This window comes from Oratosquilla oratoria, chromosome 21, assembly GCF_046742065.1.
Source record: "Oratosquilla oratoria isolate Oo_2021 chromosome 21, ASM4674206v1, whole genome shotgun sequence".
Classification (NCBI taxonomy): Eukaryota; Metazoa; Arthropoda; class Malacostraca; order Stomatopoda; family Squillidae; genus Oratosquilla; species Oratosquilla oratoria.
In genome coordinates this window covers 30,748,638-30,765,257 of record NC_134797.1, presented here as the reverse complement: position 1 = coordinate 30,765,257, position 16,620 = coordinate 30,748,638, and the positions used below count along the sequence as shown (strand labels likewise).

General features: G+C 38.9%; 1 protein-coding gene across 7 annotated transcripts in view; it reads left to right on the top strand.

Moving 5' to 3' along the window:
* Positions 1–16,305, top strand: part of BBS5 (Bardet-Biedl syndrome 5 protein) — a 48,199-nt gene extending 31,894 nt beyond the window's left edge. For 5 of the 7 annotated variants that reach the window (XM_076204621.1, XM_076204619.1, XM_076204623.1 and 2 more), the window contains exons 4-9: positions 880–1,007; positions 2,873–3,008; positions 5,421–5,522; positions 5,703–5,894; positions 14,585–14,650; positions 15,459–16,304. In XM_076204621.1, coding sequence (XP_076060736.1) covers positions 880–1,007; positions 2,873–3,008; positions 5,421–5,522; positions 5,703–5,894; positions 14,585–14,650; positions 15,459–15,677 — 843 coding nt within the window. In that variant the 3' untranslated portion in view covers positions 15,678–16,304. Of the gene's footprint in view, positions 1–879; positions 1,008–2,872; positions 3,009–5,420; positions 5,523–5,702; positions 5,895–14,584; positions 14,651–15,458 lie in introns of all 7 variants that reach the window. The other 2 variants (XM_076204616.1, XM_076204618.1) reach the window with 2 other exon arrangements.
* Positions 16,306–16,620: the final 315 nt, after the last annotated feature.

Sequence of the window (16,620 nt, the reverse complement as noted above, 5' to 3'; positions counted from 1 at the left end):
CTGCTCTGTTTTCACAAGTGCTTTCTGCTTCACTCCCTTATTTTTCACTGTGTCCATCCTTGTAACTTCTACCATACTTGAAAGACTTTATCTCAAACACATTCAGACTCATTTCTGCCTCCCTTCAATTCTAAGTCCCTGACCCATACAGTCTTGGGTATAATCATTCCATCATACAGTCTTCTCTTTGTGTTCACCCCCAGATACCCATTTTACAGGACGTTTCCTTGCTTCCCTTACTCTATAATTTACCTTCTTCCCCACTCCTCCAAAAGATAGTGTGTTAATGGAGAGTGGATGTGAATAGATGGGAAACTGACATGGCCCAAAGGGTTTTCTTCTAGTATGCTCAGTAAATTCTTGAGTGGATGAAAGGGGAGGGTCACCATGCAATGCAGCAGTCAGGGTAATCTAGCTTCAGATGTTGGGCCCTGCTATCGAGTTGCTGTGTCTTGCTGCATTGCTTCTAACTCAGGTAGTGAGCAAGAGACAGAAATAACCCTTCATTCATAAAGAGGTAAGGTAGAAGCAACAACAATGAAGTATTTGATGGGTGTGGGATGTATGTATGAGTATATGCTGGTTAGCCCCTCCCCATCCCCTTGTGAGGGGAAAGGGACTTTTGGGGTATATATCTTATAGTTAGTACCAAGCATCATAATATTGAGAGAAATCACTTATCCCACAAGATTTGAAAGCTATTTCAGTTAAGATATGGAGGTATTCTATGCTGATTTTGCTGCACAGCTAAATTCATAAATTTATCAATTCAGTTTTATTCTTAGGAATGCTTATGTGAATACTAACTACGTAAATGCTATAGTGGACATTGGCTTTGTTTATTTTTACTTTAGTTTAATGATTAATTTGTTTTTGCAGAAATTAAGAGGGCTTACTGAAGCTTTATATATACTGACAAAAGCCAACAACACTCGTTTTGAGTTCATCTTTACAAATCTAGTGCCCAGTACCTCTAGGTTATTTACTTCAGTTATTGGAGTATATAAGTAAGTATGGTTCCATTATAAGTTTCAGTATACCTGATAAGTATATTTAGATACTTCCAGTCCACTTATATTGAAAACATTTTATGGGTGACTATGTTTTATTGAAAGTTACAGTCTTAAGTATTGCTTAGATTCATAGGAATTTTTTCTATACCGTACAACTACTTGGTTTAGCTTATGATTAATATGATGCAGTACAATGGAGTTAATATTCATGAATTTAGTTATTGGCTAGATATTTCACTTTTACACACACTATCACCTGCAGTGAACTAGATGAAGCTGCACTTGAAGTTCAGTCAGTTGATCTTTTGCCCTAGTTCTCTCTTCCAGGAGACTTACAGCTCCCAGGTAACCAGGAGAAGCTGAGAGAGGTATGGGAGTTGGTGATGGAGAGAGGAGAGGTAGGAGTAGAAGAAGAATGGATATGTTTTGAGGAGGAAATGACAAATACACATGGGATCTGTACCATGGTTTATTCTGAACTGAGGCAATAATACAATAACAAGCAATGATACACTGTACACTGAAAATGTAAGATGTACAAAAAAGGAAATGGAACAAATTCATAGCACACTAGGCTATTAGAAAATTTATGTTAAGGATGTATTATTTCAAAAGGTATGACTTGGGAAGCACATGATTGATACAAGAAAAAGAGAAGAGAAGTATAATGTAATGTTGAGGAGAGCAGATATAAAGTGGGGTAGGATTATGACAGAAAATTTTCAAAAAAATTATAAAATCTGTTAGAAGGAAGTGAAAAAGTGAAGGTAAAGAGGAAAAGGTAAAAGGTGCACATGGGGAGATGTTAATGGAAGAGAAGACTGTAAGGAGAACATGGGTAGAGTATTTCAGAGAGTGGTTGACTGTTGAAGAGGTTAGCAGCCCGAAGGGATTTCTCCCCGTCTTCTCCTTTTCTGCATGAGGGGACGGAGAGGGGGGGTCGCTGAATTTATGAAGCAGCCTTGCTGTGGATGTGCTGTGTCTTGTGACACTGCTTCTGACCCAGGGCAGTGGACAGGATACAGGGATGACCCGTCATCCAGGAGGTGCCAAGATAGGAGGGAGGGAGGAGGGTGGAGGGGAGTGGAATATATGGGAAATGAAATGGGTGGGAGGGATTTCTATGCCTTTTTCTTTTTGGCTACCCCCCATGTAAGGGGGAAAAAGCCTTTGGTATATGTATGTATGTATATATGAAAATGACATGGTTATATTGTTTGACTTGGCCATCCCTTTTGTAAGGGGGAAAGAGCCTTTGACATGTACAGTACAGTAAGCCCTTGATATAACGGACAATATGGGGACAGGAGTCTGTCGTTATAGCCAAAGATCTGTTATAACTGAGGATCTGTTATATCCAAAGGAAATACTGGACAGATCCATTATACCCTGAAGTTTGTCCCATATTAGAAATTACAGTAAACCCTCTATATATCAGATGATATGGGGACGGGTCAGTCATTATATCCGAAGATCCGTTATAACCGAGGATCCCTCACTATAATGGATGAAAATCCATTATAGTGAGGGTTTGTCTGGTCAGATTTTTTGTCCGTTATATCCAAGATCCATTATATCAAGGGTTTAGTGTATATAAATCCTGAAATGTTAAAAAGAAAAGGTTTACAGGGGAAATTTTGTTGTAAGGTGCCTTATATCCTCTTTGGCTACATAGTGCAAGTTGTAAATGTTAATCATATATGTTTATTATTATTGCATTTAAAATTGTAGTCCAGACCTTCTTCATCACTGTGCATTACCAGTTTGATTAGCATCATTTACAATATTCTATCATGTGTACATCTCATACTACTTCTGTAATTTATTCTAAATATTCTATATTTAATGTTAATTTACAGGGCCTACAATTCATCAAAAATTTATAGAGAACTCAAGTTACGAGGGGCCATCATTCAAAATAAGCAACTGAGGATTTTACCACAAGAGCAGATATTTTCAAGAGTGAATGGAGTTTGGAATCTTTCAAGTGATCAGGTAGATTGTTAACTTGTCTTTTAGGATGAAGTTATACTGTATCTCATTTAATTATACTACAAGATTAAAGGAATGGGGGTGGAGGTAAACTATACATTGAGGGAGTCAAGTAAATATCTTGGGGGAATGAAAAATGTCACGAGAAATAGGTATCTGGGGATGGATGTGAAGAGAACACTATACAAAAGGGTGATTGTACCTATGTCATTGTATGGGGCAGAGTTGGAATTTAAGAGAGGCAGAAAGGAGAAATTAAAATGTGTTTCAAGATGAAATGTTTGAGAGTGTGATGGGTGTTATGAGGATGGATAGAATGAGAAATGAAGAGATGAGGAAAAGAGTAGGGATGGAAAGGAAGCTGGAAGATAGGGTAGATGAAAGAATACTATGGATTAGATACATGGAAAGAATAAGTAAGAAATAACTAGCAAAAAGAGTGGAAGGCAGAGGTGGATGGAGTGAATTTGAGGGAAGAACCAAGAAAGAGTTGGATAGATGGGTTTTGGGGTGAAGGTACAATGGTACAAAGAGCATTGAAAATGATGAGAGCTGATAAGGTACTAGGGTTGGATGGGTGTCATGCAAAGTGTTTGACAAAGGGAGGAATGGTTATAGTAGATTGGCTGGTAAGGTTGTTTAATGTTCCTGAGGGAGGAAAATGTGCTGGAAGACCGTAGAAGTGCATATAGAATTCAATTTTGCAAAGGAAAAAGGTGCAAATGTGATTGTAGTAGTTTTAGAAAGATCAGTTTGTTGAATGTAATTGGAAAGGCATATGAGAGGGTTTTAATTGAGAGTATTAGGAAAAGAATTGAGGGATTGGTGAGGAATAGCATGGCTTTAGGCAAAGTAGAAGGTGCATGGATCAAATTTTAGTGGTAAGGAAGATTTGTAAGAAGTGTTTGGCAAAAGTTAATGATTTTTTTTTTATCTATTTATTTATTTATTTTTTCTTGTCTATAGATTTGGAGAAGGCTTATGACAGGGTAGATAGGAAGGCAGTGTGAGATGTATTGTAGATATAAGGGATGAGGGAAAGTTGTTAAGGACAATCAAAAGCTTTTACATTAGTAGTAGATCTTGTGTTGGGGTTTGGAATGGTGAGAGGGGTTTAAGGTGAAGGTGGGCCTTTGCCAAGGTTGCATTATGTCACTGTGAAAATGGTGAGTGAGAAGGGAAGTTGGAGGGTGAGCCAGTTGCTGCTTACAGATGATGCTGGACTTGTGGCTGGGTCAGAAGAGGGTCTAAGGCAATAAGTGGCAGAGTTTGGGAGGATCTGTGAGAGAAAACTGAAAGTAAATATGGGCAAAAGGTGATGAAATGTATAAAGGAAGAGGGTGGCAATGAGTTAAAGGTAAATCTTAAAGGAGAGAGGCTGGAGGAAGGGAAAAATCTTTAACTATTTAGGATTATATGTAACAGAGAATGGAGTTGTAGGGGTGAAGGTAAATTATAGAGTAAGGGAAGCAAATATATGTCTTAGGGGAATGAAAAGTTAATGATTAAATAGGCATCTGGTGATGAACATGAAGAAAAGACTATGACATGGTGATTTTGGCAACAACATTGTATGGGGCAGAGACTAAGAATTTAAGGTAGGCTGAAAGGAAGAATTTGAATGTGTTTGGGATAAAATGTTCAAGAAGTATGATGGTGTTATGAGGATGCGAATGTGAATGAAAAATAAGGAGGTGAGCCAGAGAGTGGTGATGTAAAGAGAGCTGGCAAGTAGGATTGATCAAAGAATACTTGGATGGTTTGGGCTTATGGAAAGAATGAGTGAAAAGAAACTAGCAAAAAAGAATGTGGAAGGCAGAGGTGGATGGAGTGAACTTATGTACAACACCAAGAATGGGATGAATGGATGGTGTGAAGGGATCCATTGGCTGCAAGGGGAATGTCAGCTGAGGAGGACAGGGAGAGAGCAAGAGTGTGGGTGGAGAGTGGCTGTGAATGGGTGATAAATTTTATGTAGCCTAAAGGGCTTTCTTCTTGTCTGCTCTGTAAATTCACAAGTGAATGGTGAGGGAGGATCACCATGTAATGAACTGGTTGGGGTAAACCAGCTTTGGCTGTTGAGCCATGCTGTGGAAGTGCTATGTCTTGCTGACCTGAGGATCTTAGATAAGGATCAGGGCAACAAATGGATGTTGGATGGGTGTGGGATAAATGAAAGTTGGATACATCCCATGGCTGGCCTTTTCCTTATAAAGGGGAAAGGGCCTTATGGTATATGTATGTATACATGTGAAGTCTGGATAAAATGTATGCTTTGATTTAACCATATTCCCTTATAAGGAGACTTCAGTATATTGCTCAACTGAAATATGAATATATTTTTTCTTTTCACTTTTGAATTTGTATAAGTGGAAGCAGTACCTACAATTATATTAACAGACATTTCCATTGTAGGGCAACCTAGGGACTTTTGTCATAACTAATGTGCGGCTGGTATGGTTTGCCAATATGAATGACCAATTCAACATCTCCTTACCATATCTTCAAATGGCATCAGTAAGTCCTTTTTTTTTCCCATGAAATAATTTTGTCTGTAGGCTTCTGAATACATACTTACTGTTTCTAATTTTCACATCATTTTATATGAATGTTCCTTCAATAAATTCTGCTAATGGATTTCAAAACTCACATGTACTTTTTCTAGGTTTATATCTTTATAAATGAATGTGATTCCAGGTCAAAGTGCGGGAATCCAAGTTTGGTATGGCACTTGTTGTTGAAAGTTCAGAAGCCAGTGGAGGATATGTGTTAGGCTTCCGTATAGATCCAGTTGAGAAGCTACATGAGGTTCATAAAGAAATCTCTTCCCTCTTCAACGTATACTCTCAGTGCCCAATCTTTGGTGTTGAGTTTACAATCCAAGACAAGGTTAGTATCATTATTACTAAAAAAAAAAAAAAAAAAAAAAAAGTCACATTATAATGAGACTTCTCAAATATAAAGGCATTTCATATTGTGATACCATCAGTGAGTATAGGTTTTTACATATACTTAAATTAGATATAGTGTTATAATTTGTTCTTCTTACACAGTAACTCTGAATGTTTTAATGTTTATATGGGTGAATTGATGAAGAAGATAGTTATGGGGATGTGAAATAGAGGTATGAGATTGAAGAAGTGGAATGAAATACTGAAAGGGGAGCTCAGTAATTTTTGTTTATGAACAATGTGGTATTTATAGGTGATAGGAATAGTAATAATTGTTTCTTGTAGTTTCATTAACTAGAAACCTCACATTTGCTGGCAATGATCTTTAGGCCCTCCTTTAGATCTTTCTAGATAGAAACATTGGGGTAGTGTCAATACTAGGTCTGTTAAAAAAAAATATGCGGACTGATGTCATAAACCAAATGCACTATATGAAGTTACAAATCTGGGTCCCCTTCAAAGTACTCTCCTCCTCAAGGCACGCACTTGTCCCAATGGTGTTTCCACTTGTTGAAACAGTCCTGGTATGCTTCTTTTGTAATGTCCTTCAGCTCCTTCATCGCATTTGCCTTTATCTCGGTAATCATCTCAAATCTTCTTCCTTTCAAAGGTCTTTTGAGTTTGGGGAACAAGAAAAAATCGCAAGGAGCAAGGTCAGATGAGTAGGGGGGGGGAAGAACAGTGATCGAGTGTTTGGCCAAAAACTCACGAGTTCTGAGGGCTGAATGGGCTGGAGCATTGTCATGAGGGAAAAACCAATCGCCACTCCTCCACATTTATGGTATTTTACGATGGATGGCGTCCCTCAGACATTTCAGAACTTCAGTGTAGTAAGTCTGGTTCACTGTGGAGCCTTCGGGGAGGTACTCATGGTGAACAACACCCTTAGTATCGAAGAAAACTGTCAGCATCACCTTGACCTTAGATCGAACTTGGCGAGCTTTTTTGGGTCTGGTGGATATTCATCCACTGTGACGATTGGACCTTCATTTCAATGTCAAAACCATAAACCCATGATTCATCACCTGTTATGATCCTGGACAAGAAGTTTTCATCTTCTTCTGAATGATCAAGCAATTCCTGACAAACCTGGACACGATGGGGTTTTTGTTCGTTCGTCATCAGGTGTGGCACAAATTTTGCAGCAACGTGGTGCATCTTCAATCTTTTTGGCAAAATCTCGTAACACGATCCAACTGATATCCCACACTCTTCAGCAAGCTCCCTGACAGTCAGATGTCTATTTGCCTGCACCAGGGTGTTGATTTTGTCAATGTGTGGGTCGTCGATTGAAGTGGAAGGACGTCCAGGACACTCATCATCTTCAATGGACTGTCAACCATCCTTAAAACACTCATACCACTTGAAACATGCTGTACGCTTCATAGCAACATCACCATAAGCTGTGTTAAGCATAGCAAAAGTTTCAGTCATAGATTTTCCAAGTTTAACACAAAATTTTACTGCAAGTTGTTGCTCCTTCACATCATTCATTCTGAAATCTGCCAAATGAAAAAATCACACTTCACTAAAAACCATGTAGCTAATACACAAATAAAGATATCTGCAATTGGGAAATGGTGTCGTAATCAGCTGATCTGTGCAAACCTAGCAACACCAAGCAGATTCCCCAGGAACCAACTGGAGATGCGCAATTCAACAGTCTGCGTTTTTTTTTAATAGATCTCGTATTTCTAATGTGGAACTGTTTCTTTCATCAGCTTGTAGTAGAAGGAGGGAAGCAGTTGCTGGTTGTCAGCTCTTTTTGTTGATAGGGACAGATCTTAGGCCGTTGTGAGATCTAGTGTCGGTCCATTAAGGTTGCCTCTCCAGGTGGTGAAGATAAGCATCAGGAAGATGGTTCTCTTTGAACCTCTTCTTGCAAGATCACCACATGCAGGTACACCTAGGTCTCTTAATACAACACTCGATAACTGCCACTTGTGCAGACATTTGGGCCCAGGATATATAACACCACCAATTCCCAAAGTGGGTTTATGTCCCATGCCCAAACATCCACACAAGTGGCAGTTGGTGAGTGTTGGATTAAAAGACCTAGGTGTAGAATCTGCGAAGAAAAGTTATACATACATACATATATATATATACATATACCAAGGGTTTTTTCCCCTTACTAGGGAGGTAGCCAAAGTCAAAGGCATAAATTCATTCCCACCCATTTCATCCCCACATACTCCACTCCCATTTACCACCCCTCCCTCCCTCTTTTCTTAGTTCCTCCTGGATTGGGTCATCCCTGTATCTCACCCATTACCCTGGGTCAGAAGCAATGCAGCAAGACTGCTTCATTTAATCAGCGAACCCCTCCTCTCCATCTCCTCATGCATAAAAGGAGAAGACTGGTAGAAATCCCTTTGGTCTGCATCAAAATATCATTCACACATACTCCCTAAACCCCATCCCCCATCTACTCCCTTCCATGCATCACAGCATCAACCATACACAACCATTCTCCTCTCGCTATCTTCTCCTTTCATTCCTCAACAGACATCCCCCTCTTTCCCAATGCCCCTTTTACCCCATCCATCCATCTCATCCTTGGTCGCCCCCTCCTGTTCATTCCATCCACCTCTGCCTTCCACACTTCTTTTACTAATCTTTTTCACTCCTTTCCATATATCCAAATCATCCCAATACTCTTTCATCAACCCTATCTCCCAACTCCTTTTCCACCCCCACTCTCTTCCTCACCTCGTTTCTCACTCTATTAATCCTAGTAACCCCTACCATACTTCTCAGATATTTTATCTCAGACACATTTAAATTCTTTCTCTCTTCCTCTCTTACGGTCCATGTTTCTGCTGCATACAGCGCTGTCGGCACAATCGCCCCTTCATACAACCTCTTAGCATCAATTCCCAAATGTCTATTTCTCATTATACTTTTTAATCCCCCAAGGCATTATAAGGCATTTATAAAAACTAATAATGTCAAATTTTTATAGGAACATGGAGTGGATTTCAGGAAGGGTAAAATTATCTGCACAGGAATGGACCAGTCAGTAAAGAGAAGAAAAATGAGGAGATAAACTTGTTTATATATGTAGGGATGGATGTATCAGTGGATGGGAGGATAGGACATGAATTCCAATAGTATATAAAGAATTACAATAGCAAAGCATGCCAACAAATTATTCAGTCCATAATGGGGTCATGCAAAAAACAATAAAAAATTAAACATACATCCAAATAACCAAATTAAACAAAATGGGAGAGATGATGTGTATGTAGCAGACATGTACTTGGACAACCCCTTTTACAAGGTGGAAAGGGTCTTTGGTATGTATATAAAATAGAACAACCAGTTGATAGACATTACATTTTGTTGAGGTATCTATCCAAATGAACTTTAAAACTTTTAACTCACCTTGGCAGGAAGTTTATTCCATTCATAGATTATCTGGTTCATGAGATTATGTTTACCTACCTATGGATTTGATTTGTATCTTAAAAGATTGAGGCAACTATTTCTTGTCTGGTTAGTGTTTAGTATAAGAATATTTTCAGTTCTGATGCTATCAATTCCTCTCAAAATTTTGAAGACTTCTATTTACCTAATTGTAAGTATATGTGTGTATATGCATTTCCCTAATTGAAGTATATAGGAAAGGAACAAAATTCTACTTCAGTGCAATTTTTTTATTACCATCATCACTCTACCTCCAATTTTTCCTTTCATGTCCCTTCTCCATATGTTATGTTTTCTTTAGCCTATTTGAATGTTGATACTTTTATTAAACTTGGTTGCAGCAAAACATTTATTTATTCATTTATTAATTTTTTTTCAAATAGTCATTTATCTTTATTTTCCTGATATTAAACCATCTATATTTGTGAATGCCATATTAATTCTTGTTTCTTCTTCCTTCCCCTTCATTTGTCTTCTAGGTTTTAGTTTACATACCATTTTCTCACTCTGATCTACCACTCCTATAAAAAAAATTAATTTCCTTATATATAAGGTGGTGGGGGGAAAGAATGCTGCCACCAAGTCTTCCCACGTGAGTTGTAAGAGGCGAAAAAAACTGACAGGGATTAGGACTAGGCATCCCTCTCCCTGTAGCCCCAAAGGGGACATTCCTAAAAAACTAAAGGCATAAGAGGGTGTAGGAGTTTTCCAACCAGTACCCTAAGGTTCAGGTCTTTTGATGTGTGTGGATGTGCTACAGATGAGAGTAAAAGGGAAGAGATAGGCAGTATGTTTGTGAAAAGAAAGATGGATGCGTTGGCATTGAGTGAAACTAAGTTGAGAGGGTGGGGCAAGTGTGACTTTGGGAGTGTAGTTGGAAGGTTCTCAGGAGTGAAGAGAGGATGAGGGAGAGAAGGGGTAGCTATACAGCGAGTCCTTGCTATACCTTACCTTACCGCAAATTGAAATTACCATATACCAAACCCAAGTTTCGACTTATGGCAGACGTACCTTCTCCCTGAACATGAGGGGTCAACCTAGGATGAGATGGATGGGATAAAAGGGGCTTTGGGGAAGAGGGGAATGTCTGTTGAGGAAGGATGGGAGAGGACAGAAGAGAGGGGGGGAATGGAGAATGGTTGTATATGGATGATATGATGCATGAGGTGGATTGGGGGGTGAGGGAGTATGAATGAGAAATAGAATGATGCAGCCCGAAGGGATTTCTCCCCATCTTCTCTTTTTCTGCATGAGGGGACGGAGAGGGGATTGCTAATTTAATGAAGCAGCCTTGCTGTGGATGTGCTGTGTCTTGCAACACTGCTTCTGACCCAGGTCAGTGGGCAAGATGCAGGAATGACCCGTCATCCAGGAGGTGCCAAGATAAGAAGGAGGGAAGAGGATGGAGGCAAGTGGAGTGTGATGGGGATGGAATGGGAGTGGTTTTTATGCCTTTGTTTTTTGGCTACCTCCCTTATAAGAGGAAAAAAAGCCTTTGGTATATGTATGTATGTATGTATTCTATAACTATCCTTTTTGAGTTTCTTTTCATATCCTCTTGTTTTTCTCTTATCCCACTTTAATAAATCATCTATGTCGAGGACTTCCATCCCTTCCTTAATTTTGTAAATAGTCAGTAGATCTCCTCTTTCTCTTCTTTGCTTCAGGGTTGGTAGTTCCAGTTTGTCCAATCTTTGTTCATATGTCAATTTAGAAAGTGTTGGTGCCATCTTTGTCATTGCTCTTTGGATTCTTTCTAATTTCTTTATATTCTTTTTAGTACTGGGTGTCCATAATGTCGCAGCATACTCCAATCTTGGTCTTATCAATGTGACTAATATTTTCTTTACCATTTCCTCATCCAAGTAGTCCAAGGCCACTTTCATTGATCTTAGTAAATTGAAGGTTTCTCCAACTATTTTGTTGATATGATTGTCAGGTGACATGTCTTTGGTGATTATTACTCCTAGGTCCCCTTCCGAGCTAACTTTTTTTACTTCCTTTGTACCAAATTTATATTGCCCTGATATTCTATTTTTCTTTTTCCAAACTCCATTATACTACATTTCTTGATGTTGAAGTTCACTTCCCACTTTTGACTCCATTCCCAGACTTTATCCAGGTCTTTCTGTAGTGATTCACAGTCTTCCTCTGTACGTACTTTCTTTAGTAGTTTTGCATCATCTGCAAAGAAGTTCATATAACATTCCACACCTTCATCCATGTCATTTATATATATGGCAAACATTATTAAAGCCAATACAGAACCTTGTGGAACTCTACTTATCATTTCTTCCCAGGTTGAGTTTTTGTCTCTAAGTATCACCCTCTTTTTTCTCCCCGTTCAAGAAATCTTCCATCCATTCCAATAACTTTCCTTGTACACTACCCATTGTTTCAATTTTTCTTAGTAGCTTTTTGTGTGGTACTTTATCAAATCCTTTTTGTAGATCTAGGAAAGCACAACCTGCCCATCTGTCCCTTTCTTGGATTATTTCTATTAGCTTCGAGTAAAAGCAAATCAAGTTAGTGGCACATGACCTTCCATGTCTAAATCCAAATTGTTTTGGATTCAGTATATTATTTTCTTCTAAATGTTTAATCCATTTACTTTTAATAACTTTTTCACATATTTTTGCTATAGAGTATGACAGAAAATTTTTGTAGTAATAAAAAGATGTTTTGGGAGGAAATTTAGAGAGGAAGGGGAGGCAAGTTAAGTAGAGAAGAAAAGGTAAAAGGTGCAGATGGAGAGATGATAATGGAAGATATGGCAAAAAGAGGAAGATGGGCAGAGTATTTAAGAGAGTTGCTAAATGTGAAGTAGGATAAGGAGGGAAAGGTAGTTGCATTGGGAGGTGCTAAGATGAGAGTGATGAATGAGGAAAATGTAGGAGAAATAAGAAAAGACGAGGTGAAAAAGTTATTAAAATGATGAGATTAGGTATGGCACCTGGGTTAGATGGGTGTCATGCAGAGTGTCTAAAGAAGGGAGGTACAGTGATGGTAGACTGGCTGGTGAGGTTGTTTAATGTTTGTGATATGTGAGAGGAGAAAACTAAAAATAAATGTGGGCCAAGGATGACAAGGTGTACAAGGGGAGAGGGTGGGAGTGAGTTGGAGGTGAGTTTTAAAGAAGTGAAGAGTTTTAAGCACTTATGTTCACATGTAGCAGGAAATGAAGGAGTAAAGATGGTAAACAATAAAGCAAGGGGAGCAAGTGAATTTCTGGAGTGGAATGGAAAGTATCTTGAGAAATAGGTTTCTTGGTATGAATGCTACACAAAGAGTGGGATAATTATGCCTATGAGGTGATATGGAGCAGAAATTTGAAATTTGTAGAAGCAGAAGGAGGAAGTTAAATGTCTTTGAGATGAAGTATTTAAGAAGTATGGGTGGGGGGGTTACAATGATGGACAGATGAAAAATGAGGTGAGGCAGAGAGCAGGGGCAAAAAGAGCTGGTAGATAGGCTTGATCAAAGAATACTGGGATGGTTTGGGCATGTGGAAAGAATAAGTGAAGAAAGACTAGAGAAAAGGATGTGGAAGGCACAGACAGATGGAGAAAGCTTGAAGGGAAGACCAAGAATTGAATGGATGGATGGATTGATGGGGTGAAGGGGGCCTTGGCTACAAAGAGAATGTCTGTCATGCAGGTATGCAAGAGGGCAAGAGATAGGTGTGAGTGGAGAGTGATTGTAAATTAATGAAAAATTTGTGTTCTATAAATTCTGAAGTAGATGATGAGGGAGGGTCATCATGTAATGAAGCAGTGGAGTTAAACCAGCTCGGCTGCTCTTGCAATGGAGGTCCCGTGTCTTGCTGCATTGCTTTTGACCAAAGAAGTGAGTTAGGGGACCAGAATGACCCTTCATCCATAAGGAGCTTAGATAGAATGGACAATAAATAGGTGTTGGATAGGTAAAGGGTGGTTGTATACTTTCACTGGGCCACCCCCTCCTAAGATGGAAAGTTGCCTTTGGTTTTATGTACATATGTAAACATCAGTAGAATGTAGAATATGTCCACATTTTATTATTTTGTTTGTTGGTGGCAGAGTTTTGGGAGAGTATGTGATAGAAGAAAGCTAAAGATAAATGTGGGTAAAAGTAAGGTGATGAGATGTACAAGGGGTGAAAGTGGCAGTAGACTGGAAGTGAACATTAAGGGAGAGCGACTGGAGGAAGTGGAAAGTTTTAGATACTTGGGTGCAAGTGTAGCAGGAAAAGGTGGAGTGAAGGTGGAGGTAGAATGTAGATTGAGAGAAGCGAGTAAATGCCTAGGTGGTTTAAAGAGTGTAATGAGAAATAGACATTTGGGAATGGATGTGAAGAGGAGACTGTATGAAGGAGTGATTGTGCCAACAGCACTGTATGGGGCAGAAACGTGGAACATAAGAGAAGAAGAGAGAAGGAGTTTGAATGTGTTTGAGATGAGGTGTCTGAGAAGTATGGTGGGGGTTACTAGGCTAGATAGAGTGAGAAATGAGGAGGTGAGGAGGAGAACAGGGGTGAAAAAGGATTTGGGAGAGAGGGTTGATGAAAGAATATTAGGATGGTTTGGACACATGGAAAGAATGAGTGAAGAAAGACTAGTAAAGGAGGTATGGAAGGCAGATGTGGAGGGAGTGAACATGAGGGGACGTCCTAGGATGAGGTGGATGGATGGGGTGAAGGGGGCTTTGGGGAAGAGGGGAATGTCTGTTGAGGAAGGAAGGGAGAGGACGGAAGACAGAGGTGAGTGGAGAATGGTTGTATATGGATGATGTTGTGACTGCATGAGGAGGAATGGGCGGGGGGGTGGGGGGTGGGGTAGTATGTGCGAGTAAATTTTGATGCAGCCCAAAGGGATTTCTCCCCGTCCTCTCCTTATATGCAAAGGGGGACGGAGAGGGGGGGTCGCCGATTAAATGAAGCGGCCTTGCTGTGGATGTACTGTGTCTTGCGACACTGCTTCTGACCCAGGGCGGTGGGCAGGGTGCAGGGATGACCCGTCATCCAGGAGGTGCTCAGATGAGAGGAAGGGTGGGAGGGGTGTGGAGTGTATTTAGGGATGAAATGGGTGGGAGTGTTTTTATGCCTTTCCCTTTTTGGCTACCTCCCTTGTAAGGGGGAAAAAGCCTTGGTATATGTATGTATGTATGTATGTTTGTTTAAAAAAAATTATGAAATCATTTGAACACTTACACAATATTTCAGGATATTGAGGAAGATTATGATTTGAATATGATGCCCAGAGCGTATTCACTTAACTCGTTTGGTCAGGTAGGCAGCAAATAGTCCTCTTTGCACGCATACATAGAGCACAGTGGACTCATGCATCAGCTTGGCAATAATTCGTCAGACATTGTACATTCAAGAAAACTCAGCTGATCAAACTTTCACTGTCATTTATGTTAGACTTTGAACCCTTTGATCTGGTGATGCTTTATTAAGGTTTTGTTCTGATTTTATTAAGCTGCAAGTCATATATAGAGGACAAAATAAGATCTTGATCAATCAAGACACCATTTGTCACAAACCTGTCCCTCAGCTGAATAAAATCATATAGCATTAACCAGAACAAAATCTGTAGAGAGCATTATTTGGTTGAAAGGGTTGATTGATGAATAGACCTTTTTCTTCCTCTGTAGAAAATAAATTAAATCTGTCATACTTTTTGAAGTGCCCTGGAATGTTTGAATTATAGAAAGCCATTTCAGTAGATGAACTTCTACTTTACTGAAATAAATACAATTTTCCTTTGTCCTTGAGCTCTGATGTACTGGGAACATTTTCTATTTTGGTATTTTTTTCTTTGAAGTTACTTCAGATTGCTTTAGTCACTACAAATGAATGAAGACCTTTTTTACAGTCATTAGACAATGCTTGGGCAAACATAGCTCTTATATATGGATAACATTTTATCACTGAAGGTTTCATCGAAAACTGCATATTTTATATATCCATTTTCTTTCTTTAATTTTATTCATTTAACATACCAAGTGATTACATTATTGACAGTAACCTCCTGTTATATCAAGTTTGACCTAAGTTATCCTCTCTGATTTTCCTAACCTGACCAAATTTCCAGGCAAACATGATGGAAGAACAGCAGATGGAGATCCCTTTTGCAGATGAGCCTGAGATTGATGATTCAGTTGTGGAGACGAGTGATGTTCTTACTCTTTACCTCGCTGATGGCCGACACCAGGATGGAGAACCTGTCTATGCCCCTGAGCTTGGGTTAGCTGTTGAAAAGCTCAAAGAAGGATTTACTCTGCAGAGTCTTTGGGAAGTAATTCCCAGTTAACTTGATGTGACTGATTCATTGATATTCAGTAACTTTTCATAAGTGGAACTCACATGGGGTGGGAGCATGTTTTGACTTGGACATCCCATTTATAAGAGAGAAAGGGTGCTTTGATATCTGTGTCATACACACCAAAAGACTTTTAATCTTACAAGGGGCTGGTTATGTCAAGAGATGCTTCTACCCTATACCTACTCATCCAAAAACCCATTCATTATCCCTCTTATCTTAGCACCTCATGGATGAAGGGTCATTCTTATCCTATAATAATGTAAATACATGTATACAAAGATGTATCTTCGTACAACTTTCTTTTCTCTCATAGTTGGATTTCAGTTCATCTTACCAATGTGTTAGAACATTTAACTTGCTTTCATATATATATATATATATACTTTAAATTTAATTTATTTTGATACAAAAAACATTAGAATCCTGTGGTTAAAACTGATTATTTGATAATATTTCATGCATAGGATTATCAATTACATCGTGCAGTTTCATTTTCTCAGAATTTAAGCCTTACTTTTGTTTATTCAAGATGAACAAAAACCATAACCTTGTTATAAAGTTAGTTCTAATGTAATAAACTTTATATATATATAAATAAAATTGTATCATAAAATGTAATATTGATGAATTCCTGTTTTCTCATAACTACTTTGTATGGATCCCTCAAATATTACCATCAAACCTAAAGTTTACAATCAGGGTAAATTTCCAGGTATAATCTATGGAAATGAGGCTTGGAAATTGACAAAGGGGATGACAAAGCTAAAGAGTGCTCAACAGGGAATAAGAGATAATTTCTGAGAATAACGCTGAAACAGAAATGGCAAGTTGAGCAATGTAGCAGACAGGAATGAAAAATATTGTGGAGGCAGTTAGAGAAAATTAGGATGTTAGCCAGAAAGGGTCATGAGTGATATAGCAAATGTGTCAC